The sequence below is a fragment of the Osmia lignaria genome, chromosome 4 (genome assembly GCF_051020975.1).
Source record: "Osmia lignaria lignaria isolate PbOS001 chromosome 4, iyOsmLign1, whole genome shotgun sequence".
Classification (NCBI taxonomy): Eukaryota; Metazoa; Arthropoda; class Insecta; order Hymenoptera; family Megachilidae; genus Osmia; species Osmia lignaria.
The window spans coordinates 11,578,615-11,606,099 of record NC_135035.1 but is presented as its reverse complement, the minus strand read 5'-3'; the positions used below and the strand labels follow the sequence as shown (position 1 = coordinate 11,606,099).

Below are 27,485 nucleotides of genomic sequence, written 5' to 3'. Positions count from 1 at the left end.
AGGGGGGCCAACAGAGCGAACAGCAAAGAGGAGGAGAGGCAGGCGGAGGAAAGGGGAAGAAAAAGTTTTGGCGAAGCGATGTACACGCGCGAGAGTCGAGGCTCGAAGGAGTTGCGACCGGCTAGGTATCTTCGTGCGATCGTGATTATAGCCCTCTCGTATTTTATTGCCGCGTTGTTCGGCTCTCTGCCCTCCTGCGATTCCCGTTTCACGCGCTGCTGCCGAACCGCGATACACGAAACGCGTTGAAACACGGAAGACCGAATCTAGTAGCTGGCTGGCTAGCTGCTCTAGTTTGATCTTCTAGCTGGTGAAATCGATCGTGGATCGTGCCTATACAGCCTGTCGCCTCGACTACGCGACTAATTTGTCCCGGCTGGGGCGTGCGATTTCCCGATCGGTGAAAATACGAGCGGCCAAGCCCGAGGAACAATAATTCTTCCTGCGGGCGGAAAACGGCAAAGGCAGTTATCGATTCGGCGCTGAACCAATCGCAGTTGGTACGGTTCGCAGGAAACTATTCGCTCGCGGATTTAGATTTTCAGCACGAAATGGCGCGGTTCTTGTTATCGGCTGACGTAGCAACCACGATAGCCCGCGATAAGGATATTTGTTTGCCGTGAGCTCGCCAGGCGTTCCAGACTATGATAGAGATTAAAGTTATCTCGACTACGAGCCACAAGGAAGTCTCTGTCCGTTCGCCAGTGTACTATGTCAATATTATTTCTGTGACCGACGTCGTGCAAACACCGCCATGGTACTGCGAAATCGCGTCTCAACGTGCGTTTTTGCCGAATGCTAGAAATACGTCTACGAGGCAAATCTTTTCTCTTTTTAACGAAAAAAATATGAATTCGTCTAGCTGCGAGTAATATGTAATGCTGTCTCTCGAAATCGTACATTTCTATAGGAACACGTACGAATTATATTTCGGGGGCTAGGATCGGCCGGAAATCCATGCGACATTAATCACGGTCTATTTGCTTGCGCGATGGTAGAATACGAAACAGGGTATCGCGAAGGGTGGTCGAAATTTATTTCGTTGCATTCACATGGTCAAAGAGGGGTGGATGGATGATAGCGAATGGATGAAATAATTTGTCCGGGGTAAAATCGCGGGAGCGGGTGGAAAACCGAGCTCTCGATGGTCCAACGAACCAGAGGTAGCTTCATTCACGACCGCTCGTCGCGACGCTTCAAACGACCGTGTCCGCGTTCCTTTCCTCGTGAAACTTAAATTATTAATGCCAGTTGCTTTGGGCACTCATGCAACATTTATGGGAGGCGGTGGTACGAGGAAAAACGACTGAGAGATTCGCCGATTCGCCGTGAGCGAATTCGCTTGACCTTTATAATAAAAGCGGCCCGAAATAAATCTAGTAGCGGATTCAGCGAGCTCCGCTCATTATCGTTTGACTCTCTTCGTGCTCGGATGAAGATGCTGATTTCGCGATGTCTTTCCTTTTCACGCGATCGTAGAAAGTTTCTCCCCATAAAATGATACGATTTCATCTACCCACGCGGCCTTTCCTTCGGTCGATCATTTTTCGCTAGTACAACGATCTCTGCTCCTGGCACTGGTCCACTCGACTCGACCGACAAATTCGTTTAATTTAATTACAAGCTTCGATACTCGATTTGATCCATGCATTTCGATTCAGAACTGAACGCGTGGTAACAGGTTCGGTTTCCACGTATTTTAGTTCCTTTCCACGCGAAATCCCACGGCTCGGTTAGATTCGAACGATCGGCCGACTAGCTTAACACGTTTTCAACAACTCTCGATGAATATCAATCGAACGCTGTTGAGCCTGTACGAGCACCACTCGCTGGGAGGCGCGTGGAAAAGCATCGAGTGTTCTCCAACGGATATTTTGCCGAATTATAATCGACCAAGCCGAGCACGCAATCTTTTGAGAGAGTAAACACGATCCTCTGTCAGGAACAAACTCGTTCGAAAAGAGTGGAATCGTTGTTTCCTCGCGTTTCTGCGTATCTTTGTCCGCTGACGGGAACACCGTGTTGTCATGGAATTTCAATTTTTCCACTTTTGCACCCATGTCTGAGTGCATCATCGACGCAATTCACTCGGCCTCTCGTATTTCTACCGCGAAATTGTCTATTCGAGCCTCAGGCGTTAGTTTCAACAATTGGAACTATTTTCGAACGGTGGTCCTGTCCGACCGGTTACGAAACTATAGTTGGCAAACTATCGTTTTTGCAAGTCTCTCTATAAATTGTCACTACCAGTCACAGTGGACCAGAAGCAATAAAAATGGGTGAAAAAATTCAACACGACATCCGACTTGCAGCCCGACCAGCCTCGTTTAATTAAAGCCGCTGAGAAGGCAAACAGTCGCTGGGACAATGTTTGAAAATTTAATTTAAAAACTCATTTCGATGCAATAACGAGCCACGCCTAGGAAGCTGCGACTCTCGAATATGTACCGCCTCTCTTCCTCCTCCTTTGGTCTCTACTTTAATTTCCATTAGTTTCCACATAAATTTCAGCAGGGTTATCGCCTTGATCTGCCAACCATTTTCTTCTTCCCACCCAATTAGCAAGCCTTCGCTATCGTTTGACCAAGTACGGCGATAAACGAACAAAATATGATCGGAAGTGGCGAGTTCCGTTCTCCCATGGCTTTCCGTTAGGTGGTACCGTGCCAGAGTAGACTTCTGAGGACGTTATTTGTAGAAGAGGAAGACATCGATAGGGGGAGACAATAAGGAAGACGTCAAAGGGGATGCAGGATAGCCCGAGGGGGTCGAGGTTAACAACGTTCTCCCTGGACAGAAATCGGAGATTCGGCGATCAGGAGTCGGATATAATGGCGTGGACGGTGCAAAGCTGGCGGCAGAGAGTATCGCGACGGGCCATCTTTGCTCTTTGTCTCTGTGACCTCTCCGACGCAGATTGCTTTTGGGTATTATACGAGAGACGTGGGCATAATACTCGCGCTACCTGGCCGTTGGCCGTGGCTACCACTATTCTGTATACTAACGGTATATACACACGGAACACCGTGTACAGCCGCATAACGGGCGACTGGTTTATGGCGGCCCACTAAGAGAGAACTAACTTCCTCTCTAGCCAAAGCTAGCCGGTTCTACTAACGAGGCCTCGAGAAAGCAGCCTGGCGATTTGATATGTTGTTAAAAAGAAAGAAGAGAGAAAAAACGGGACATTACGCAGAATCACTCATGGACAATTCCGGCACGAGGTCACAGCTTAATTATTCACTCTCGCCTCGCCATATTTTATCGACGAATGTTGAATTGGCGTTAGCGATGCGCTGTCTCGTTCGACCAGCAAATTTGAACGCACAGAATCTATGGAAAGATACGAAGCTCGATCGAATATCAATGAGACTTGTCGTGTAGCAGTTTAGTAAACGCATAAATGCACGTAAACTTGGGCCAGTAGAACGGTCTATCGGGGCAATCATCTGTTTGATATCAATTATGATAACTAAACGAGCAGTATCTCGTGTATTTGCACAGATACCGTATCATCGGGCAAATTTACTGGTTCGTGTTTTCCCATAGCCTAGCTACGTTTGGGTTAGTCAAGGATAAAGCGGAGGGAAGAGAAAGTAGAGAATTTCTGCGCAGTCTACTTTGCATCCAGCTTTCGTCAAATTGGAATCAAAAACATTGCCGATTCTGTGGCAAGAAGTGCGTAGATGTTACCGATCGCTATATGGACAAATAAGTCGTTCGCGATCCAGTTTCCTGGAATATATTTTAGCGACGAAAACACTGCTGGAATTTCAAGCAGCCTGATTCGTTTCTCTTAGCTCCTCTAATCCTCAGCTTTCGTTTGGAGGGAGGAGAAAGAAAAACCTCTCGAAGGATTAAGCTCGTACCTCCGGTGGTTGAGGCAAGCGTATTCGATTCCCAGGAAACCTACTTTAAAGTCATAGCAATGTCACGTATATCGAAGGTCTTTCGCTAGAAATAAGCAGCCTTCCGATCAAGAAATGCGTGGAAGCCGCATCTTCAGAATTCCGAGATCTCGTGGAATTTAGGTTAAACGACAAAGCGTTCCCGTCACGAGGTCACTGTCTCGGTTCAGACCTTGGTAATGAATCCATCATTTGCATGGCGTGCCATTAGAAAGCGACCTCGACATACGTACAAGCATTAGACGTCCTTGGCTGTTGGCGAACACGGCATTGAAAATTTGGTCAAGTTCGAGCCTTGGCCTCGATCTACGCATTTCTAACACCGACGCGTCTTAGAACCGGAATAGAACGGAATGGACAGTAGTTGCGTGGTTGGAAAAGTCGGCCAAGATCAACGAAAGGACGAGTGTTCGCGATTCGTTGACGTCAGACAGCATCGTTTAACTTCCTGCTTACCAGCTTCCGACTTGTTTCCGTGAAAAACGTGTCTCACGACACAGGAATTTCGCGACGCAACGATTCGACAGTGAAATTCCAGGCACCGGAACGTCTAGTTCCACGCTTGTTGAAACAAAATTTGCATCCGTTCGATTGGCGATGGTCCCTTTTTTCCTCTTAACCCCTGCTACCCTATTTTTTGCCGTAAAAAGTAATTGTTTTTAACGCGGCAAGAAATATTTTTCTGGCTTATCGAGAAACCGGTTGCCGAGCTGTGCTCGTCGAATAAATATTTCTTCGTTCCGATTGTTTCATTTCGAATAATTGAATCGAGGTGGCAAAACATTTAGACCAAAATACCGCAATAAATTGTAGTATTACTCGCGGCGTTGTTTGAACAAGAACAGAGTCTCGTCGATACTGTGCAATTTATTGCGCTAAATTAGCGTGAATTGTATATGCATGTATGATCGTCGGTTGAGACCCGAATAAAATCACGTGTTCTACCTGAAACCGATTTTTATTTTCGCGCGCGGTGATAAGTCGGCCTTTGAAATGTCCAAATGAATAATTACGTTCTCACAATAATGGTAATGGGAACAACCTGGCCCGCTATTTCCGTCCGTTTGTTTACCTCTTTATTTCTGACTGCAAACAGGTCGGCCGGACGTTTCTCCGCGTTTTAAAATTCAAAACCAGACCCGGCTCGCGGGTCTTTTGTTCCTCTGTGGGTTATCTAGCCACTTCGTGCGTTCAGCTTCGTAGCCGTATCGGTACTGTCGCGACGGAAGGATCTCGTAAATTTTCAAAACAATGGCACATTCGAGGGAAACTTGACGGGGAATCGAGCCGGGAGAAACGTCAACATAGAAGAAAGGCCGGAATTGATGATTGAAGCCAGACCGGAAATCGCTGAACGTTGTCCCGACCTTGGCTGTCGGAAAGTGTGTTAACCGACTGCGTTATTGGTTCCTGGTCGACTTCCTTTATTCATCGAATACATTCTCCAGTCAAATTTGTCGAGGAAGAGTAGTATGTTAGAGCATTTACAGGCTATTTCAAAAAAAAGATGCATATCACGAAACTTCGATTGTGCTTATTAGGAAAGTAGGGCACCGATTTTCAACGATGCTTCGGATTTCAAAGAAATGGATAAGGATGATTTCCGTTCCTCTTGGCACAAAGAATGCCCGTCTTTTTTGAAACAGCCTCCGTGAAGAACACAATGGGATCCGTAGGCGTACGTTAATACGAGATATCGAGGAAGAGAGGTTGGATTAATTAATCAGTGTTGGTAATCGAGCGTATCGTCGAGAGGATTTCGTGCATTCAGACCAGCAGCTCTTTCTTCGCCGTTTGATGAAAAGAAATAGCGGGACGCTGGTGAATGCACGAAAGAATGGATCCTCCATATTTCGTGCGTCACGAAGACGGAACGAAACGTGAGCGGCACTCGGGATGCTGAGGCGAGGGTGAGAAGAATGAAAGGTAGACCGATAGAACAAGACACCTCGTTGATATTTTCCAAGATGAGGGAAACACTTTCTATATTTACTCTGAAATAAGAAACGAACGAACGTAGGGCTCGACTAAATCGACCACGGAGTCACAATGGATTTCCGCTCGAAGAAATGAACGAATCGCTAAAGGGGGAAGAAATAAAAGAAAACGTGGACCGTGTGTTCGAGTGTGCTATTCGGTTTTGGTATTCTTGCCAGTCGGGGAATCTAGTTGGCATTTAAAGTTCGCCATTGCGGAGCCACATTTGCAGACGGTTAGGCTCACTTAGACACTTACGTAACGTTCAGAAACCGGTGTGCGAGCTAGCGTTACGGCAAAGTTGCGCAACTAAGCCGGAATAATAATGATCCTTGATCGTTCTAACGAGCCTACCTCGGAGCGACCGTCTGCGACCCTGCCATTAGAAAGCAAAAGTTAAAGCTGCCGGCTCATTCTAGTCAATCAAGATTATTTCCTCCCGAGACGGCAGCCTTCATTCTTATTTTTTCTTCTCTGCTTCAGTCTATTACCGTGAACTAGCTATACAAGCTAATGTCGCGAGAGGACTCTTCTCTCTAGAGGACGCGATAAAACGCGAGATTTGAAGGAAACGTGGAATTTTACTAAGGGGAAATGATTATCGAGCTCGTTGACTACGCGTTCCATCGATGCAATTCTCGAATCAATAGGTGACCCAATTGATAACCCTGACCTCGCTGGTGCATCAAGATCGATTTGAATTCATTTCGACGACAGATTATTATTTAACAGCCGATGATGCGTTTATGGATCCAATTAGAAATTAGGAAGCATCGAAGCATTTCTTCATGGCCTGTGGCTGACGTAACCAAGGCCTGTTACGATCTGAAAGCTAGATCCGATTTGACCGTCTGGATCCTCTAACGGTATCGATACAAAAACCAGACCACCCACTGCTAAATCTATACTTCTTGCTGAGAAAAAACAGCAAATTTTGTTGGTCCCCAATATAAAATCCTTGAAAACATTTAAAACGTTCGTATGAATAATTAGCATTAGAAATAGTGATATCCTTGAGATCTTTTCTCGACTCTAAGGATTCACGTCCGTGAAGCAGGATGTCCCTGAAGTCTCGACGGTTAGAACGTTTCCGTCTAATTGTAAGTGTCCTTCAAAGTTGCTTGACCGTCTGCAACCTCTAACGGTGTAAGGAAAAAACTAGTCGTTAAATAAAGATCCTTATCCTTGAGTGTCTAGCACACTGCTGTTGTTGTTGAAAGGGAGACAAGACTGTCGACGGGCCAGCTAATGGGATCGTGATAGAACGAACCATGAGAGAGTTTGCCAGGAACGCGTACACCCACGCAACATCTACGATCTTCGAATAGACGAAATTTCTCTGTAAAATACTCTATCTCGACGGTAACGTTTTTTAGCGGCGCGAATTCGTGGAAACCAAATATTTGCTAAAAAATTGGCGAACGACGTTAGGAAAGGAGAAGTTTGGAATGATGGGTACGGACTGTCATGGTCAGAGCGTTGCGTTGGTGGGCAGTCGGGAATGGTGACGAACTGCAAGCCGTTTTTTTGTGGGCGTGTAACGTAAACACTTGTCCGTAGACTAAGCAGTCGGAGCTGCGACGCGTCTAATCTTGCGGCCACTTGCGAGTTCTCGGTCTGCACGCTCGTAAAGCCATCGTTTATGCGCAGCTTCGAGGGAACTTTATCGCAATGCCGTTTCCGCCTTTCCCGGAAACGAGAGGTTCTAGTCGCGAAACGAGATAACTGACGACCAGCGTAGACCAACTTCTTCAAGCGTCGACGCGACGCGGTCGATTCAAACTATTCAAAGTCCCGCCATCATAGCGCATAATGCGAAGTTCGAGATCTAAGTATAGCAATCCGTGGTCCGTGAGTCACGACGAATGTGACTCAATCTATATTTTCCTCGTAGCTTCAATTGACTCATTGTTTGAGCCAGTCTGTATCAAACATGCGAGAAATTAAGCCACTTAAAGCAGCGATCGGACGAATCCAGGTCGTTTGATTTGTGTTCTACAATAAAATCACGTGTCCCGATTTAATGCTTGATAATACCTTGCTTAATGCACGAGATTACGAAACGATTCTAGATCGTTAAGCTGCCTTGCGAAACTTTTTAATAGGATTAATTATTTGTTTAACTTTGGATGACCGTGTAACAGGACAAAATGTATATACACAGGACTGTGAAATGGTTAGCACACTGCATACCTAAACGCTTAAATTTGCTTGATCAGCCGTTGGAAAATTCCATTTAATCCACTTTCGCGAAAACAGCCGAGACTCCTCCCACCCATCTGTCTACCTATACGTTATCCAAGGCGAAACTCTTCTAGAAACTTTTAATCCGCTAGGCAAGCGTTGAAATTGTTCAAACAACATGGTCGTTTGTTCGTTCAACAAAATTCAAAACAAACAGCGGCAGATTCTGCCTGTTAACATCTATTCCGAGCCGTGGCTGGCGTGTAAGCGCGAAATTATAAGCTGACCGAATGCATATTTTTAAGCGGATGGCGTAAATACCATTAGATCGCGTCACCACCCCTATGACTCAATCTCGCACGGTCTATGTTTGATTCATTTGTTAACATGGTCTGGCTGGTGCTAGGCACACTAGCCTGACCTTCGCAGTGTCACTAACCTATGTTACCGCGTGAGTGGCCAACCAGACGCCCGTCTAATTCGTTCCCGTCCGCTGGAAGAACGCTTTTCGGCAACCCGTTCATTCCCTACGTATTCCCAAACGCACCAGAGAATTCAGACTTCCGTTTGATATCTGCTAGCCTTGAATTAGCCTCGTTAACCTTGAGACCATGCTCGCCCTATGAATAGAAGCAGCAAGCTGTTAGAATTTACCCGCTGGAATGCTAGCCCGAAATATTTCTATCGTCTGATCTCGAGTTGCAATCATACTTTCGCGAAAAGAACATTTTTCTAGGATCGAAGTGGTATGAAATATTTTTCGGTCGGCACCAAGTCTCGTTTCAAGAAAGATCCTTCAAAAATTTCTTCATTTAAGTTGGACTATTAGAATTCTGGTCGCGGTACACCGTAGTTTCCAAGCAGAGTTTGGCACGGCTCGAATTTTTCAGCCGACTCGAACGAGAATGATTCGCAACGGACGTTAGCCGGGGTCTGTGACCAGCGGTCAACGACGAGGATTAGACTCAAGGCCGAATTAGAGTGAACGAGTATAGTCTGCCGTTGACGTCGCCCAAGATTCTATTGCAACGATATTTTAATCCCTTGCGCTCCGCAGATGTTTGCTTAACATTGAACGTTCTGTTAAATGCAGTACGAGTCATTTAACTTTACAATTTTCTTATTTATTATTACTGTGCGAACATATGGAACTTTAAAAGTCTGAAGAGCAGTTAGATTGGCAGTTGAAGTGCAAAAGGTCGAACAGCAAATAGAAAGCTCTCGGAAACATCTGTTTTCAGATCTGTTTGCTGGTGGCTCGATTGAACTATCAAAGCGATATTTCGAAGAACAGGTAGAAAATTGTATCGAAGTGTATCGTATATACGAGGCGATAGAGCCGCAATCACCGTGACGATTTCGGTGCCGCCTGATCGATGGATCGATCGATCGATACGGTTGCGTAACGAGAAACCGCAGGATTTCTGAATACTCGAAAGCACGCTGTTTACAGCCTACGCGATCGTGTTTATCGCGTGACTTCATTCACTCGTCGAATGCCTCTGCTCGACTATTTTCATTCTTCGAACTGACGTTGTGTAAAACGCAGCGAGCGTGCATACGCCCGGGACACGAAATAGCCTGGGTGGTCTGGCGAGAGGGGCATTAAAAGAAATCGCGAGCAGTCCAAGTGCAACATTTCAGAACGATTCGATTCCCTGGAATTCAGTCGCCAACCAGAATCGACGAGGTGGCTCTCGGATCCTGGAAACGCGTAGTCCAATCATCCTTTCTTCCTCTCCGTCTATGGAGGGACAAAAAATATGTTTTCTTGCGATTTCCGGCTGGTACCAGTACCTTGGCAATTTCTTCGCGAAACTGTTTGGCAAGAAACGGCGGGAGATCAGCTCGCGCGAAAGGTGAAAGGCCTGGTATATGGGACACCGGCTGGCCAAAACTCGTCTACGTGGTATCCTTTTCTTGATGGTACGTCTACAGGACGTATTGGAAGGGGTCGGCTGACGGGACGTGGGGCACGGGGAGCGATCTTAGCCGAACCTTTTATGGGGAAGGCGAACGACCAGCGAGAAATCGGAACGCGAATCGCTCGACTATGCTCTTTTTTCCACTTACCCCTTCCAGTACTCTAACAACGATGGGTATTTCTCGTTCGACGAAAATATTTTACAATTACACTCTAATTGCATCATAGGAAAAACAAACGTAGCCACCGGTGTCCAAACATTCTAACAGAACGAGGACAAGAAATTCCGTTGAAGATTCCTCGGTTAATTAGAATCATCCAAACTCGTATTTCCATTGGCCAGCAAGTTTTGCCGGAAGGCGTCGGGGAACATTTAGCGTGCATTCTAATCGAAACGATCCGTGCCGAAGAGAATGGCAGTGAATCGCTTCGCTTCCTCGTTCAGCTGGTCCCCGGCGAAGCTGATTCGCTGGGACCAGTGCCGATTACTAGTTTCCAAACCGAACCGTTTAGCATCCATGCAAAAAAGATTCTCGATGATGCCCGAACATCGTTACTAAGCCGTCGCTACGCCGATGTGAGCGATCTAACAGAAAAGGAACGGAGAAACGCACCGTAGGAGCAATGCCCCTTGGGTCAGGGTCAGTACCCTTTGGCACAAGCCACTCGAACCACAGCCACGCACGCGAAACACGCACACACGAGGCCTCGACTCGCGACGAAACACGCACACCTGCGTGCACCTCGGGATTTTTGGCGATCATCGGTATTAGTTGTTAGGAACGAGTATCCTCGTGACTATTGTTAATCAGAACAGGTTCCATCGTTTCAGACAGACTGTTATGTAATGGCTGGTAAAAAAATCAATAAACTTTTGATCCTACCAAGTTTCCCTTTCGAGAAAATTAATTTTCAGAACTCTTATAGCACACCTGACTACTATTACTCTTAAAGTATCTCGCAATTTTGTTCGCTCTCGCTAAATAAGGACCCAGAATAAGAAAGTACGTTCGCATGTTAACAGTTTTCATTTAAACTCGTTTAATGCCTTGGGGGTTAGCGATAACTGGCGCCACAGATGTAACGCAATCATATAATTGACGAATTTAAAGGAATAATTTTGTCAAGCATCTGTTCGTCTACGAGGATCAACGTCGTTATGAATCGTTCTACTTGAAAGGTCGATCGAGCGAACGGGCAAGCGAAAGAGATCTTGTTATGCAAAGAAGTGCGCGACTAGGTTTCGTTTCTCATTCGGCCAGCTGTAGCTCGGACGCGATCTGAAATTATAATGGTAACGCAGCTCTGTTCTGGATTACCGTTTCTTGTCGGTCGTTGGTCGGTCCCTTTGACTGGGTCTATCACGATTCAAAGACCGGCTAGACGAGCAGGTACCATTCACCTGCATGGACTCGGACAACCTTGGTCGTCGAGTCTAGGAATCTACGTCTAGCCTGTGTCTAGCCAAGCCGAGCATGACTATGGACTATCGCAGTTTCTATCGTTCTTCTCGAGGTCGCACCGTCGGTTTCTATGACCGTGAAAGTATTCCTGGTTCGTGTATTCTTTAGCCGTCTTGAAGGAGTCGAATGTTCAAAAGGTAACACCACTAATTCGACCTCCAATTAGTTTGTGTCTATTCAGCGAGTAATTTCTTAATTCAGAAAAGAGCTTTTTGGGTAATAGCTGGAAATTAAGGCTCTTAGGAAAATTTTGTATTCTATGCAACTAATAGCCCGCGGCGAAATGGTTGAACGCTTAGAGAAAGAAGACTCAATTCAAAAGCGTATGATGCTTGAAATCTTTATGATGAATTTTAAGAGCATTGAAATGTCAGAACACGCGATGGTATTACGCGGTGCTTTATACATAAACAGAATATCAAACACAGAATGGGACTTTTCAAGTTGTAACTTTTTTCACGAAGTAGACTTTTTGGCTTGTTCCGATTCGTCGATCCATCTCTTTGGATGTCCAACGCTCCTTCTTCCAGCCGGTTTATAGCGAAAAGCTAGTTTTGGCAAGCGTTCATCGGCCATTCCAAGAATATGTATAGATGCCAATTTCTCCCAATACTTTTCTATTTTATCACTCGTGGCAAATATGTTGAGCCTTGAGTATCCTCTAACTTCTTTACACGAATTTCATTTCAATTTATGTCAATATTCCTCCAAAGTTTTATGTAAGAACGAGATAAAGAGGAAGCTGTATTCACAGCGGTAATTAACACGGTACGTGACTCTTTCGAGCGAGCATCGAGTTCGGAGAGTTTCATTTTTGGTCATCGAATTCGCGAATCCCGCGAATAAGGGTTGTATAATGGGCAGAAATCGTTGCGCGTGTCGATAAAATTGTGGCAAGAATTTCCAGTAAATTGCCGGTTGCTGGGTTACTTTCTTGCACGAGGAGTTTCTTCGTAATTGCCGCGGTGTGTCCGGTTCATAGGCGCTAACTTTCTTACGCTAACTGCCAGTCCGATGGCCCGGTTCCAGCCGGGTAATTAGGAAGGTAGCAATTGGATCCCCTCTCGTCTTTTCGATCTTTGAGAAATCGCATTAATCTCCTACCAGCACCCAGAAGATTGTAATCGATCTGATGCCCCATGATTCTGTCTACCATCGTTCGTTAGATCCCCCCCAAAAAAAAAAAATGTAATCTTCTCGAAACAAAATTCTACGTACTGAAAACTATAACAATTTGCATGCAAAGAGACTTTAGTCTACCGGTGGAAAGCGTTGAATCGAGAGGGTTAAATGATCCCATGAAACACGCGATCTCGTCAAAGCATTAACAGCGATGCTGTTTCGAGGATACCGGAATGTATTGTACCTTTGAATACAAAGTTGCACGAAGCAGCCTCTTACAGCGTGCTCGAACCAGCAATTATTTAAATCAAAAGACTTCTCTTCTATGGATACGCTAGCTTTCGAACTCGACAGTGTCCCCGATCGACCGGTTTGTATCGAGCCACGAGAAATGTTCTGTATTGCATAGACTGTGCTCTACGTGCTCCAAGAAACTCGTGCAAGGACCGATAAAGGATAGAGATAAGAATTGCCAGGAAGAAGGGAAACGTATATCGGTCGTTCGAAATGTAACATTAGTTACAGACGTTCGCCGACTCGCTTAAATTGGCGATTTCTTCGTTTCCGATAGAGCGACGGTTGTTCTAGAAACTGGAAACTGTACGTTTGCTTTTCTCGTTTCCCCATAGGGAAGCATGTATTTTCTGTTTCACCGGAACTGCTCGATACCGAGTCGGTAATTTCGTCGGGATACCGAGCCAACGTTTCAACAGCTAGCCCAGTTTCGTCGATCGCGAGTCTCCTCGTAATCGAAATAAAAGGAGAGTCGTTAAGGACGAACCGAGAGGCCGGAAATTATCTACCTCTCGATGTCGCCCCTTTAACGAACGCTCTCGAACGACGTGCCCCGCGTTCACCCTTTCTGAATCAGGGACGATCGTTGAGAATCGAAGGAGGCAACGAACCAATCAGATCTTCGATCGACAGGGTTCGGAAAACGAGGTCGCACCCCTTCGTTGCGCGACGCTCGCGGGGACCACCGCCCTCGCGAGATAACGCATTGTTGATAACTCAGACTATGAGATTACTGGGGAATTTAATTTAGTCAGATGATTCGGAAATAATGAAAGGAGTAACACGTTTCACGTCAAGTTTGTGAAAGAAGAACCGTCTTAGGATTAATATTAAATTTTTATCGATGCTGTTTCCGTCCCATTTTCGATATCACACCCTCCCTAGGGGAGCGTCGAAGAGGGTGAAACGACTCCTTTATAACGAGATGAAACGTCAACGGCGCCAGGTGAAAACCTACAGGAAAATGAAGACCGACGACGGGAGTCAAGATGTTCGTAAAGGGAATATAAATGATTGCGTTGCACTGCTTTAGAGATCTCCTTGCACCTCTAGATCCTATTTCAGACCTCGAAGAAATCTGCTGAGCGTAGACGTGGTTATTTGTCGGGCACAAAGTGTTCGTCCCAAAAAAACGAAAGGGAGGAAAGAAAACGACGATGACAATATCATAGAATTTCCAACGAGATATTCGTCGTGTTAAACGCGAAACCTTATGATACGTGTCCTTTGCAGAAAGATTAGACGAGATAAGAGTTTCTCGTTATGCTTCATCTACCGATAAGGTGACCGACGGTCTTGCGACGAAGTTACTATACATCTCGCGTGCCTCTTGATATTTTATTGTACCGTTATCTGTTCTTATCGGACATCGTACTTGCCGCGTCATTCGTTGTTCATTATCCGAAAGTCCTGTCGAACAGGCTCGCTTGATTCGCAAGGGAATAAAACCTTTGCCTCGTAAATTTTATTCCTTCTAGAGTCTAAATCCACTCACAAGAATTAAAACTCTTACATCAATTAATATCCTTGTATCCTATTTGTTACGTTCTTATAAAGGGTAGTAAATCCGTGAAATTGGAAGAAAATGAATTAAATTCCGCTCGATCAGCGCTCAACTAAGCGAGAAAGGGAACGATGAATTTCTGTTTCGAGCGATAGCCGAGGAAACGAAGTCGCGTAACGGGGGCGGGATGTTCCGTTTCGCTGTCAATTTCCTTGACAGATAACCCCTCTTCCGTTATTCAGGATCACACCGGGAACTGTGGCTCGAGGATATCGGGGCGGAGGCTGGCCGTGTGCATCCATCAAGAAGGGTTAGAAACGTAGCTACGGGCCTATAAACCGATAGTATCTCGCAGCCGTTGACCCAGTTTTTTCCACTTCGTAACACGCCGTAGGAGAAAAGTTCTCGCTCGAAGGAATCGAATTGGCGCGGTTTAAAAGTAGAAATACCATGTCCCGGCGCGTTTATCCACGCGACCCAGCTCGTAAATCTACCGCGAATTCCGTTGAATTACTCGGAATTCTCGCGCCGCTGTAAATTCTCGGATTAAAAACTTTTAATCGTGGCCGAGACTGGCCGCAGAGAACGCCAGATCCTGGACCTTGCAACTTCGTAACAGCCGGCCCACGCGATTACGTGTCCGTTCAAGGTGTGGATGACCGGTTCTCCGCTTCGAAACGTTCCGTCTTTAGACCAAAGTAACGCCACCTTTTCCTTTAGAGTCGTTTCGTAAAATTTTAAGAACGATCGCAGTAGATAGAAATAAATTATACCAATTACGCTAAATTCTTACGATTCAGCTGTTTTATTCTGCTTTTAGCTGGTGAACGGCCTCGATGGACCCAGGTACATTTGCGAGACCGAGGTCATGGAGGAGGTAAACGTAGCTAACGCCACCCCCGTGGAATACACTCCCCCAGGGAATCATACCAATAAAAACTCCAACGGGAACATCATTACGCTTACCCTCAAGAACAACCATCTCATCGTAGAGACCGAGGAACGAGCAGTGAGTATATTAAACACCAGGTTGGGAATTATCCACGAGCAAAAGTCAACGCGGAGGAACAGTATTCTTGTAGATCGATCCGACGTCGATATTCGGCACAGACGCGAACTATTTTTACGGTCGATTCGCCAAGGGGGTGAATACTCGATTTTGTTGTCGGACAAAGGACTTCTTCCATGAATCCAATTAAATGGAACTCGTCGATAATTGGACGCCAGGTTCATTAGTGGTTCGCGTGCTATGGATTGCGAAGGGGATTGGGACGTGGAAAACGGGTGAAAACATTTCGTGCAGCGTGTAATAACCGAAATGTCGGTTAATTCGCTCGAAAAACGAGGCTGGTTCAAGGCACGGAGGAGAAGAATTATTGATTAGCTTTGAAAAAAGGGAGTCGCGATTAATTTCGGAAAATCGATCGTTCAAAAGGGTGGAAATTCAAGCTCGTCTCGAAAGGAAAAGGTGGGTTTAACCGAACATCGATCGGTCCTTTATCCAACCAGGTGTCCCAGCACCCTCGACTCACCGAGATACGAGGAAACAAAGGTTCCTGGCTCCTCTACTGGTTGCGTCGCGTAAGTCGCGACACGGAATAATCGGCATCCAAGGTACAATAAGGGTGCAACAGGTGCGGTAAGGTCGACGAATCGACAAATCGGGTGGAGAAAATGGGGCGATAGCTTGCTGCTTGTAACCAATTAACCTGATCGTTACACGCAACATTTGTTTCTATTGGGAACTTCTTACGTTATTATTGTACCAGTGTAACACTTTTTCACCGTTACCTAGGATCTCCCATCGCGTGTTCACGCTGAAAAGGGACTAGGCGAAGACCAGGCGAGATTAATACCTGCTTTTGTTCGAGCGTGTCGACAAGGGCATCCGTGAAATCGATCCTTCGCTCGGAGATTCGTGCAGCTGGGTCAGCCACTGGTTCCCCTTTGACAGGGATAACAGGTTCGCAATTATCAGGACTCGTACGGCCCTGTAAGGTCGAAGGTTACCAGGCAATTTCGCCTCCGCCTATCGTCCTACTTACGGGCTCAGGCTTATCCGTGGAAACTCATCTTGCCGGGGATCCTCGAAACCCGCTACGTTACTTCCTTCTCCTCTCGTATGGATTACGGCAAAATTTCATTGAAGGAATGCTTTGAAAGTAAATACGAAAGTGGATGTTTATTAAAAGCAACTGCTCGAATTCGTCAAAAGTAATCTTAATCGTGTCAAAGCGACTGAATTAATACCCTTGGAATTAGTAATTTCTCAGCGAATTCAGCAGAAAATACATCTAAACTCGTGAAACTTGGTCCAGCTTCGATAACTTTGTTAGAGTAATCTTATTCTCACGGGTTCTATTTACCCAGCCACGTAAACAGGACGACAACTAACAGGTAGAAGAATCCCCCGAGGAACGAGCCGAATGTTCAAAGACAAGCATCAGTCGAGGACCTTCGATCGAAACTTTGTCCCTTCTTCTTTTTACCCCTGGCTGACACGAGTACACGATCAAGCTACGCGCACTCTAAACCGTGGGACGCGATCGAACAACGAAAGGGCGTGGATCCCCAAAACGAGTCCCTAAATCCGAGGTAAGTCTTCGCGTAGCCCGAGTACGAGGAGTAAGCAAGTCCGTTAATCGACAGATAAGCAGAACCAACTTGCCTCGGCTCGGGACGCGTACATGGAAGTTGAATGTCCGTGCTTCCGCGGTGATAAACCGATGCGATCTGCTGATATCGTCCGAAAGAAGAAGATTATCATCAGAGAAACTTGTCACCGTGGAAAATTCGAGTTGTTGAATTGTTTCGATTGGAAACGCGAGCAAAATAAAAATAAATAAATCTGTTGTTGCTGGACTACAAGTATTTGGAATACAAACGTTTTACAATGCTTCCTCCTTGAAGGAATGTAAAAATCGCACGATAGCAAGAGGACAAATAAAAAAGAACAAGGAACGAAAGGGGTCTTAAGGGGTGGATGCCCGGGATGCTTGGACGTAATACTTGGCTTGGCGCCAAGACGCGGTATTCACCCTTGGTCGCGTGGAATACCCTCAGAATTCGAGAAACACTCACACTATCCAGGCTAGAAGTGTTTCTTTCGAATGAAGCGTGCTTCGTTGAAGACTATTCTCCGTTCAAATCTATCGCATCCGTTTCTTCTACGTCGAATCAAATCGAAGGGAGCAATCGACCCTCCGAGGCTTCGATATTTTCCCTTCTTTGAAAAACTTTATCCGATCGCCGAGAACAGCGGGAAATCAAGAATTCCCGGTCCTGATCTGGGTAAATTTTTCCATCGATTTTTTTATCATTATTTTTATTCACCCGAATCAAATAAAAATAACCAGTTTTCGATTGGTTTCAACGTCAGCGGCTCGAGAGATTATAAAAACAAAAGAAATAATTTGGGTTATAAAAGGTTATTAACTAGCAGCCGGTATAAATAACGGCTAGAAGGGGGCACGAACTGCGCGTCAACCGTTTAGTAGAGCATCCGGGATCAGTAACGCGTGATCGGTAATCTCGCACCCTATTATGCATCGATTAATTTATTACGTGGAAGATTGAATTCTCGGCGAACCGTTCCCCTTATGATCTCGATAAGCAAACATATTTATACATATAATATCGTAATGCGATCATATCGTAGACAGTATACAGGTTGTCTCAAAATCGGTAGCATAATCTCAAACGAGATAATTTTATATAAAACAGTTTTCTAGCAAAATAGACCTACCTTTGCGTTGCATCTCTTAGGGTATACTGCTCACCTATGTATTTGCTTTTAATCTGCTCCACCCAGCTATCGCCAGCTTCTTCCCGAATTTTCACCAAGGTATTCGCATTCAATTTGTGGTCCATGTTCTCCGTCCACTTTCCGAATAAACAGCAATTTCGCGCAGCTCGTCGCTGAAACATAAAGTGCGATCTTTAATAATCGCGTGCCAGGTAAAGGCGGAGAAAGTGGGAGAGTAACAACGGGTGCAAAAGGTGAACGCGAAGCAACTCATCGTGGGCTTCCCCTTTGCTCGCGTTCGTAAGCCACTCGAAAGCGGAAGCGTCCCGAGTCTTTGAATTATGGCTGTTTCCAGAGACTCGGCTTTTCGAAAATGGTCCCGGTTACTACGACTTTCTTCGTACCTAGCTGAGATTTCGAGCTAGACTTCCAAAGTGGAACGAATGGCGACACCGTCCAATTTTCCTTTTCGCCTGGACAAACACCCTCTTTTTCTTCCTACTACAATCCCCTAGAGATATACTTTTTCCTATTTTCTCACTCGGTAGATTCTTACGGTTTCTCGTGTCACGCGTCATCAGGATTCTACGGACCGTCTCCAGTGGACGATTCGTCGATTTGATCCATCGTAGGAATGTGAGTGGACACTTCGATGGGGGTGGTGAAAAACTGCGAGACTCGCGAGTCAACACCTCCGGGAGTTACTTTCTAAGAGAAATCGTGAAATAGAAGTCACTTTGCTTTTTCTTCTTTTTCTCTTAACGCCTGATGACGCCTCTTTGTCCTTCAGACTTGGAGGAACGACAAAGGTGCTATCGGTTCGACAGATTCCGTTTCCCCTTGTTGAACTACTAACCACGAGCACTCGGGGAAGTTTCTTGAAGAACGATCCCGTGGTGAACGCGACGTGATTCCTCGCTAAAAGGTCTTTATGGATCAATGGAACCGCTTTTCCTTTGAAAAGTCTACGATATTGGTGGAAATTTCTAACAGATAGTGATCGATGGACTACATTTTTGGCTGTCGCTCTACTATGTTCAATTAAAATTCAGAAAATGGAAAATTTCATAGACCGACGCACCCCTATCGAGGGAGCTTATCGATCCACCGAAACAGCGTCGAGAATATAGCTGAAATAGAAATAAAGCTTGCGAGACTAGAGGTTCGTTCCAGCGCGATTTATGAATCATAAAAGATACGTCGTTCCAGCGACACGATGATACTTTTGTTTACGACCGTTTGGCAACCGTCGGGAGACTGGTCGAGTTTTCAGCCGTCGTTTTGTGAATACGTTTCTTCATCGACGTTCTCGATACTCCGTAACGCGAGAGCGACATGGCCCGCAGGAAAATGTTGCTCGTTCAGGTCCAGTTTGCGAGAAACGTGTTGGAATTGCAACAGAACGAACAATAGTGAGGAACTAATTCCGCGGTCGAGTCGGCTAACTTCCAGCTGCATTTATATACGCCTCGCGGCTAGGTCTGCCTCTAAACTAGAAACATCGGCCGGGAAATCCACTAGGGCGGAAATTAATTTTCTAGTTTCGACGTGTCGGCTACGAAAGAACAGATATCGTTTTGTTGGATTATCCTTTATATCCATATAAAATTTCAACGACGATTAATACGTACCATGGATAGATATCTTTTTACAGCACGAGCAATAAACGCATTTTATCGTCGTGATAATGGAGTATGCGTCGGTTAATGAAAAATAAAAAGTCCTGAGAAGAAGTTAACGAAGTTTGTTTCGTGTTACAGGTGACGATGGAGGATAATAAAAATCGTAGATACCAAGATAACGGATGCTCGTTCGTGGTGGAGGTGCAACCTAACTACCAGAACGAAGAGACCGAGGGTAATAAAGGAGGTTCCTCTGACGACGTAACCGCTGCTGTGACCGATCAACAAGCTCTAGTTCACAGAGAAGAGATTGCAGAAGATCGATCGCCGGGTATATATCGAAGATTGTAACGATCCCGTTCGAAACGAGGATTCTATGTTCAATAGAAACTGTATTCTGTTCTGTCGCAGGTTTCGAGAAAGCAAAACTATTTGGAAGCACGAACACGGGTCTATCGCAGTCGGATCTCTCGATCTCTAGCCAGGGCTCGGTTAATCCCAGCTATCGTTATGGAAATCAAGTGGAGTACGATGCGGGTCATCTGGGTTACCCGATGTACGGTGGTAGTTACGAGTCCGATACCCTGTCCCGGAAACTCGAGGGAGGATCCAAATGGGTGGAATTCGACAAGTCTCCGGATACCGAGAAGACGTTGCTGAACGTGTCCAACACGTCCAGTATCGAGAAAGACGGCGAGGAAAGTGTGAGTAATCCCCATCAGAAATCGAGCAACGCGTGTTCGAAATAAATTTCATCTCGACAAAGATCAATGTTCTTCTGTTCAGCCGTCGATGCAAGGGAAACAGAACAACTTGGACGCGTCGCAGGGATCCGGTGGATCGATGGATCAGCAAGATTCGACGGACGCCAGTATCTCCACGGACACGGTGCGATCGAACCCCAATCTCCAGGTGAACGGCGCCACCCCGAACAAGCTGGAAATCATGGAACAAAAAGCGCTGAGCAACGATTTCGGCAAATCTGAAACCAATAAACCAGTGATCACCGGGGCGTTGTTGAAAGACGACGTTCAGGAGGACACTTTTCAGGAACAGCAACGAAAGCTGGGTAATGGAACCCTCACGCCGGAGCACAAGGAGGACAGGGCAAAGGACCAGAAACCGGAAGGCAGCACCTTTGTGCCGAGTCACAAGCGTTCCGGTAGCATCCCGCCGCGATTGATCGAAGAGACCCTCGAGTTAGACCGGAAGAAGTCGTTGGACATTTACAGTCAAATTAAAACCAGTACTAAAAGCATCCTACCAGGACTGAGCACAAAGTTTGAGCTACTTCAGAACGAAGTGAGTCCCATCGAGGAAAAGGAGAGTTAATGGAAATGGCTCGTTGTCCTTCGTGACTCGTCTCAGATGAAAATCCGACATCGAACGATCCGATTCGACAGACAGAGACGCTTTTACGTGGGTTTTGGATAAATACGGTTCATCGTTAGGACGATCTTGCTACGAAACCTCGAAAGTCCAGAGAGGGAATGTCCCTTCCCTGAATATTCACACGGGAGCCAAATCAAAAGAAAAACGACCACCGGTTTTCATCTGCGCCATTAACAGTTTTTATTTCACGAAAAAGTCCAAACTCATTGTAGATATCTCATCAACGCTAACGAGCGACTCCATCCTCCTGAAGCGTTCCCAGAAACTCCCGGAAATTCCGAAGCTTTCCCAGGAACTTTGGCAATATCAGAGAAACAGCAGTTCCATCAGGTGTCCTGCATTAACCGTAGCGGTTTCGCTCGAAGAACTCAAGCGGCGCGGCGGAAGAGGACTGGTGAGAAGAAGAGCGATAAAAAGAGGTCACGTCCGAGTTTGCCTACGATAAAATCATCGAGGGAGAAAATCACGGCGGATCGATGCGAACGGTAGAAGCTGGCAGTGACCAGAGAAAATGCTCGTATCCAGAGGAAACTGCGTTATCCTAATGACTAACCACGGTTCCCAACCCTTAACTCTCACCCCCTTTCACGCCGTTATCTCTACCTTCCTTCTCTTTCCAGCCTCGCCCTTTTCTCCCACGGAGAACAATCGTTGGCTAACGAACTGAACACGGTGCCGCGAATTTCGCGGCCGTGGTTTTGTGCGTGGAGCAACCGCAACCACGCGAAGAGAGCACCGCAATTGTCCGCAACGAGCACTCGAATCAAGCGTTGCGCGGAATTGTTTGCCGAGAGGGGTTGCGATCGTGTATGTGTTCAAAATTCGAGGATTTAATAGAAAAGAGAAAAATTGTGGAATTTCGATCAGCGAAACGGACTGTGCTCCTCGAGGAAAAAAACTGGAAAATATTTTGAAAATAAAAAGCCGTCCAGGTCGTCGATATCGCAAGATACACGAGCAAGCATTTGGAAACTAAACTGGCAAAGTTTCGTCTATAGGGAAAGAAACATAAACGCGTGTCACTTTCTTCCTTCCCTCTTTTCCGCCGCTTGTCTCCTCCTTCGATCACGCTGGGCTTTCTCCTCGCTGCGAGTTTCGCGAAGGAAAACTCGTTTCACCATGTATGTAACTTTCGAGGCTGAGAAACGATCTCGTGACTCGCGTTTTGCACGACGATCCGTTTCAGCGAGAAACACGCGTTTAAAGGGACCGATCGACAGAGTCTTCGAGCGGATTCCGTAATCTTTTATAAGCATGCACGTTAAAGATGTGGGGACACGCACGTCGAATTTTGTAAGTGGTTCTAGGAATCGTAGCGACAGGTTCCATTCGACTAATGCAGTTTTACAAACGACGAACCAGATTTACTAAGAATTTTCTATTGTCCAAACACGTAGGTACGAAATAGATAATTAAGCGTCGTAATTGGAACGCTATTAAGTGTCCGGATCGGTAGGACGTAAGATTTCGATCGTGGATTATGAACTTTACGTTCGATCATCGTATCCAAAAGCATTTTGTTAAACACAGAAAACATCGACAAAACGCTTTTGACCTCTGCAGCTCGAGCCAGAGATTAATCGGAACCAGCAAACGATCTTAGGTATATAAAGTACGGTAAGACGGTATAGGAGTACGCACTTAACCTCTAAAATATTGTAGAAAACAGAGTAATGCGATTCATTGATCAAAACTTGTTACATTTCAAGTAACAATCAACAGTTATAAACATTATTGAAATAATTAATAGAAAATCACACAATGTTATTTGTGTATTGTTATACATACGGAATACGATTCATAACCAATAAAAACGAATACTTATTTTTTGAAAGTGTTACATCGCATTACAACGTAAATATACTTCGCAAATGTCAAACATAAGAAATAACATGTAAGAAAAACTTCAGACTTACCTGGTTTTATAACTTCTAAACACTTTTTATCTATTTTTGGCGCGAACACTTGCACTGTACACCGGTAATGATATGATTGAACTCAGCTTCGATATGTAACCAATTTCACTCGAAGCTACAGCGGATCGACTGATCGACTGATCGACTAATCGACTGCGCGCTCTTATACCAGCTTACCGTATCAAGTGAACAGTACGTTAAGCACGAGGTTCGCGACTCGAGGAAGTCGGACAAAAACAACAACAGAGGCTTAAAAGTTAACGTGGATTCTAGTGCCAAAATAGTTCCTTAAGGTTTCTCGAGAGCAACTCGACGAACGTATTGCCGAACGACTATTACTCGACGATCTTATATTACGTGTATGTACGTTTCGTGCCAGATACTGCGTTACCAATATTTCAGATTTTATACGCTTCCGTTGAATAGTGCAAACGTTTGTTGTTGTTATGGTGCTACTGCGTATGAATCCACGGGACGAGGAGCTGTTCTCGGCTTCCACGTTCTCGTTTCTTCGTTCGTCGCGCCTCATTTGGCTTTCACACAACAAATTCGGTAAGAATCAACGTCCTTCTGATTGTACTTTGGAGACGAGCCTTTCGGTTGCTTCGAGCGACGCTCTTTCCATTTAGACATTGTAAAAATCCATGAAAAACCCCTGTCCACTTTTGCAACTCCTTTTTTAACTCTGGGACACCCAATCCTATAATAAATACTGTGATTCGACCGACTGGGAACAACAATACGTCAGAATTTTTACGCGTCACGATAGCTGAACGTTCAAAATCATCCACTTTAATAGCTACCAATTAGAACGACGTCGCTCGCAAGCAACTAATTGTTAGACTCGAAAAGTTCGCATCTCGTGTAAAGCCATTATCGAGCCCGAGCCGATGAAAGCGATCACTACGAAACACGTACACACACTCATCGAAAAGTATTCACCGTCTACGTAAGATGATAGATTATAGCGCATTTAGAGACTAAGTACACCCCGTACGTAAGAATCTTTTAGCCGTAATCTCGATCCCTTAAGAGAAAAAAAAAAAGAAGAAGAAGAAGAAGAAATAACAGGCTCGATTCATTTACCGACTCGTGCGTATCTCTCCTCGACGCTCGAGTATCATCTCCCGCTTTTACATTGCTAACGAGTAAGTCTAGTTTCCAGGTTTAGCGATTCTCGTGTGGCTGTTACTAGCTGGTGTTAGAGGTCTAACTGTGGACAAGTATAAATTTTCTATAAGACCTGAATGTCTCGCGTATTTCTAGAAATATTCTCAGCAAAGTAGCTGGCCGTGTAGCGGTCGATCGATCGACGACTATTTAGGTCGTCTTCGAGTCGATCTCGAGCACTTTGAAACGCACGGTTCGTGTAACGAGAAGTATCCTCTCGTCAAGGAAACGCTCAAGATCGGCGCGAGGCCGAGTCACGCTTTGTAAGAGGAAAACCATTCAAGTTTCTTTCACGTAAACGCTCTGATATTCTATCGCATCGCGCATCGCCAACTCGTAAGGACACTTTAGAGATAATTACTCGTAGAAACTGGTCGAAGTAAGACACGAATTAACGATTAAGCGAGACGCGGATCTCCGCGATCCCGGCACACAACCGTTCCATATGATCAATTAAAAAGAAAAAGAAAAAGAAAAAGAAAAAAATCGAATCGTAGTAATTTAAGCGAACGACGGACAGAGAGCAGTGTCGGTTAAACTTGGGCTTGGACGATATTGCGCTTTCGATCACGGATTACGTTTTCACTCGTTCGGCTAAGTTTCAGCACGGCCCTCCCTTACGTTTGTCCTCTCGCTCCCTCCTGCCACGAGGTAGGGAATTCGGAGCGGATCGAAACGAATCAAAGTCCGAAAGTAACTTTGTCCATCGTGCTGCATAGTTGTACGCTGGAGTCGACACGTGTAAGTCGTCCTAGAACGAACGTGTAGACATTCATTTTCGCTAAAGTACCATGTTGTATATGTCAATTTATTTTGCAAAATAAACCATTGGACACGAACTCTAAGTCGCTTCGTTTTCCTTTATTGAATACGTTTTTAAAAGTTTACTTTAATTGCTTTTTCAGGGTACGATATCGTGCGATTAACTACGGAAGATAACGTCCTGTCGGTAAGGCGATTCCGAGGGTGCACACCCCAGGAACGGAAGAACCATCGATCGAATCAGTAGTTTCGCGACAAAGGGTTGAACTGCCTTATTCACCCTCGATATTGCCCGCCATCTGGAAACGAGAACCGGAGGATTGGTGCCGTATGGCTCGACTGATACAACCCCGCCAGGGGATGAAGCACAAGGGGGTTGAACCGCGAGGCTGGCGGCGCCAACGGTGAATCGGGAGAAACACGAAATATCACCGAATTATACATGCGCGTTTTTAATTCGGTAATCAATAGTAAAAACCGCTAATACATCCCCTCCATTTTTCCGCTATTTGAGATTCACCAATGCCCGACTGCCGACAACCCTTGATGATCGCGCGTGGGTGGAGCCACGAAATGACAACTCTGTATTTTCGCGGTCGATCAACGGACTTTTACGAAGGTGAGATTCTATTTTTTTTTTCTTTTTTTATAACGCATCCATACATTGAATTAATTGAGGATTTATAAAAAAAAAAAAAAAACTCACTGCGTATCGATGCGTAATTGAAATGCAATCGAGTCAAACGGCGAGCAATCGTGTTAAATATAAATTCAAAGGATATCGAGAGTATCGGAGAACGATACATCGACATTTTTCCAAGCTAAAGCCAATTAGCTCGTGAAAGACGCGAAACGGTGGTGGACGCAAGTGGCTCGTAGTGGCAGGCACGCACAGGCCGGTCGGGCAAGCGCGTGCACCACCGTAATTACTGTATATTAAAGACGATTGCAAAAACGGGGCAGGTGCTCCGGACAGAGAGAACGAGAGAGGCCCGTTGTTAAACTCTCGAAAACCCTGTACCTCTATCTACAAGAGTTCTCAGCGGTTTTATTGTAACCCGGCCAGAGCCCTCGCGCTAATTTCCTTGCCTCTTTGCAATTTCGTTTTCGCTAAGGTGGCTTCTCGAGAGGCGGCGGCACGCTTCGCGGTGAACCGTCGACCGTGTACGGCAGCTTCAGCTTCCGTTTCTCCTCGTCAATCTGGCATCGCGTAGCGTCGCGTCGCGTCAACGGGCGTGTGCTGGAGAAAAAAATCGGCCCGTAAACGAGCAACCGAAACGATTCGCTCGATCGACGAACTTTCACGTCGACGTCCCACCATCCACGAACGCTGACACGCTAGCTGGCCGCGAATCGAGGGAAACGGGACTGCCCACCCGCGCTCTTGGCCAATTATTTTTACCCGTGGAATCGAATTATCGGGCGCGGCGATTAACGCGGATTTAATCGCGCCACTCGTGTCGTCCTTCCGCGGATCGACGACGAAGGAAGCGGGGCCGGGGGAAACGGGAGCGCGGATCGAGAACGTACGTGGAGGGAAAGAAACCCGGTGATAGAGAGAATAGAAGATGGAAAAAGGGGTGGCAAAGGGCGGTAGCGTCATACCTACGCGTGGGTGACAAGAGAGCGAGGCTAAATAGGAGGTTAAGGGTGAGCGGGAAAGAGAGAGAGACAGACGGTGGATCGCTGAGATAGGCAGAGAAAGAAAAAGCAAAAGAGAAAGAAGAGAAAGAGGGGTGACGCGGGACAGAGAAGGGTGCGCTCGAGCGTCGGTACAGATACGGCATTATGAAAACACGAATGTACTTTTAAATCAATACCACCATCGCATTGTGGGGAGTGCTCTGGTGGGGGCGGCACGCTCGCATCCCGGAATACAGGAGAAGAGGGAAAGAGAGCAAGAGAAAGAAAAGGAAAAAGAGAAAGAGAAAGAGGAAGAGGAAGAGGAAGAGGAAGAGGAAAAGGTCGGTGGCGCTGCCACACGGGAATCGGCGGAGGAGCAAAAGGGGTGTCATAAAAGGATAGGATAGGCTGTGGGGGGTGACGGTGGCAGGAGGTGGCCACGAGGGTGGCGGAGAAACGATTCAGCCGGGTGAAAAGTATGATCACCGGTTACGCCGTTGCTCAGCCTCGTAACAAGAACGACGCGTTTCACTTGCCGCGAGAATGGCTTTTGACAACGCGATCCGTCCTCGTCGACGCTTTGCAAGCGTCTCGATGCCGCGGGACGCTTCGTTGTTAATCGTCGTTTTTTGCCCACCGACGACGCACCACCGTTATCCCCCTTTTTTCGCCAGACGCCAACCTGCCCACCAGCGAAACGAGAACAAACGACTTTGCGCTCGTATTTTCCATCGGAATCGGAACTGGGTTCGATTCGAACCGTATACAAATTGGGACGAGAGTCACGCCGTTCGAATCGATTAATCCGGTCAGCTGAATTTTGATCGATGCGCGACAGAGAAAGTATCGGGGGATTATTAAAACATAGAGCGCGGAAAA

General features: G+C 46.0%; 1 protein-coding gene across 1 annotated transcript in view; it reads left to right on the top strand.

Annotated features, from left to right (window-relative positions):
* LOC117603192 (uncharacterized) overlaps positions 1–24,705 on the top strand; it is a 44,853-nt gene extending 20,148 nt beyond the window's left edge. Inside the window, exons 4-7 of the mRNA XM_034322086.2 lie at positions 15,197–15,385; positions 19,882–20,074; positions 20,155–20,447; positions 20,530–24,705. Coding sequence (XP_034177977.2) covers positions 15,197–15,385; positions 19,882–20,074; positions 20,155–20,447; positions 20,530–21,075 — 1,221 coding nt within the window. The 3' untranslated portion in view covers positions 21,076–24,705. The remainder of the gene's footprint in view (positions 1–15,196; positions 15,386–19,881; positions 20,075–20,154; positions 20,448–20,529) is intronic.
* The last annotated feature ends 2,780 nt before the right edge of the window (positions 24,706–27,485 follow it).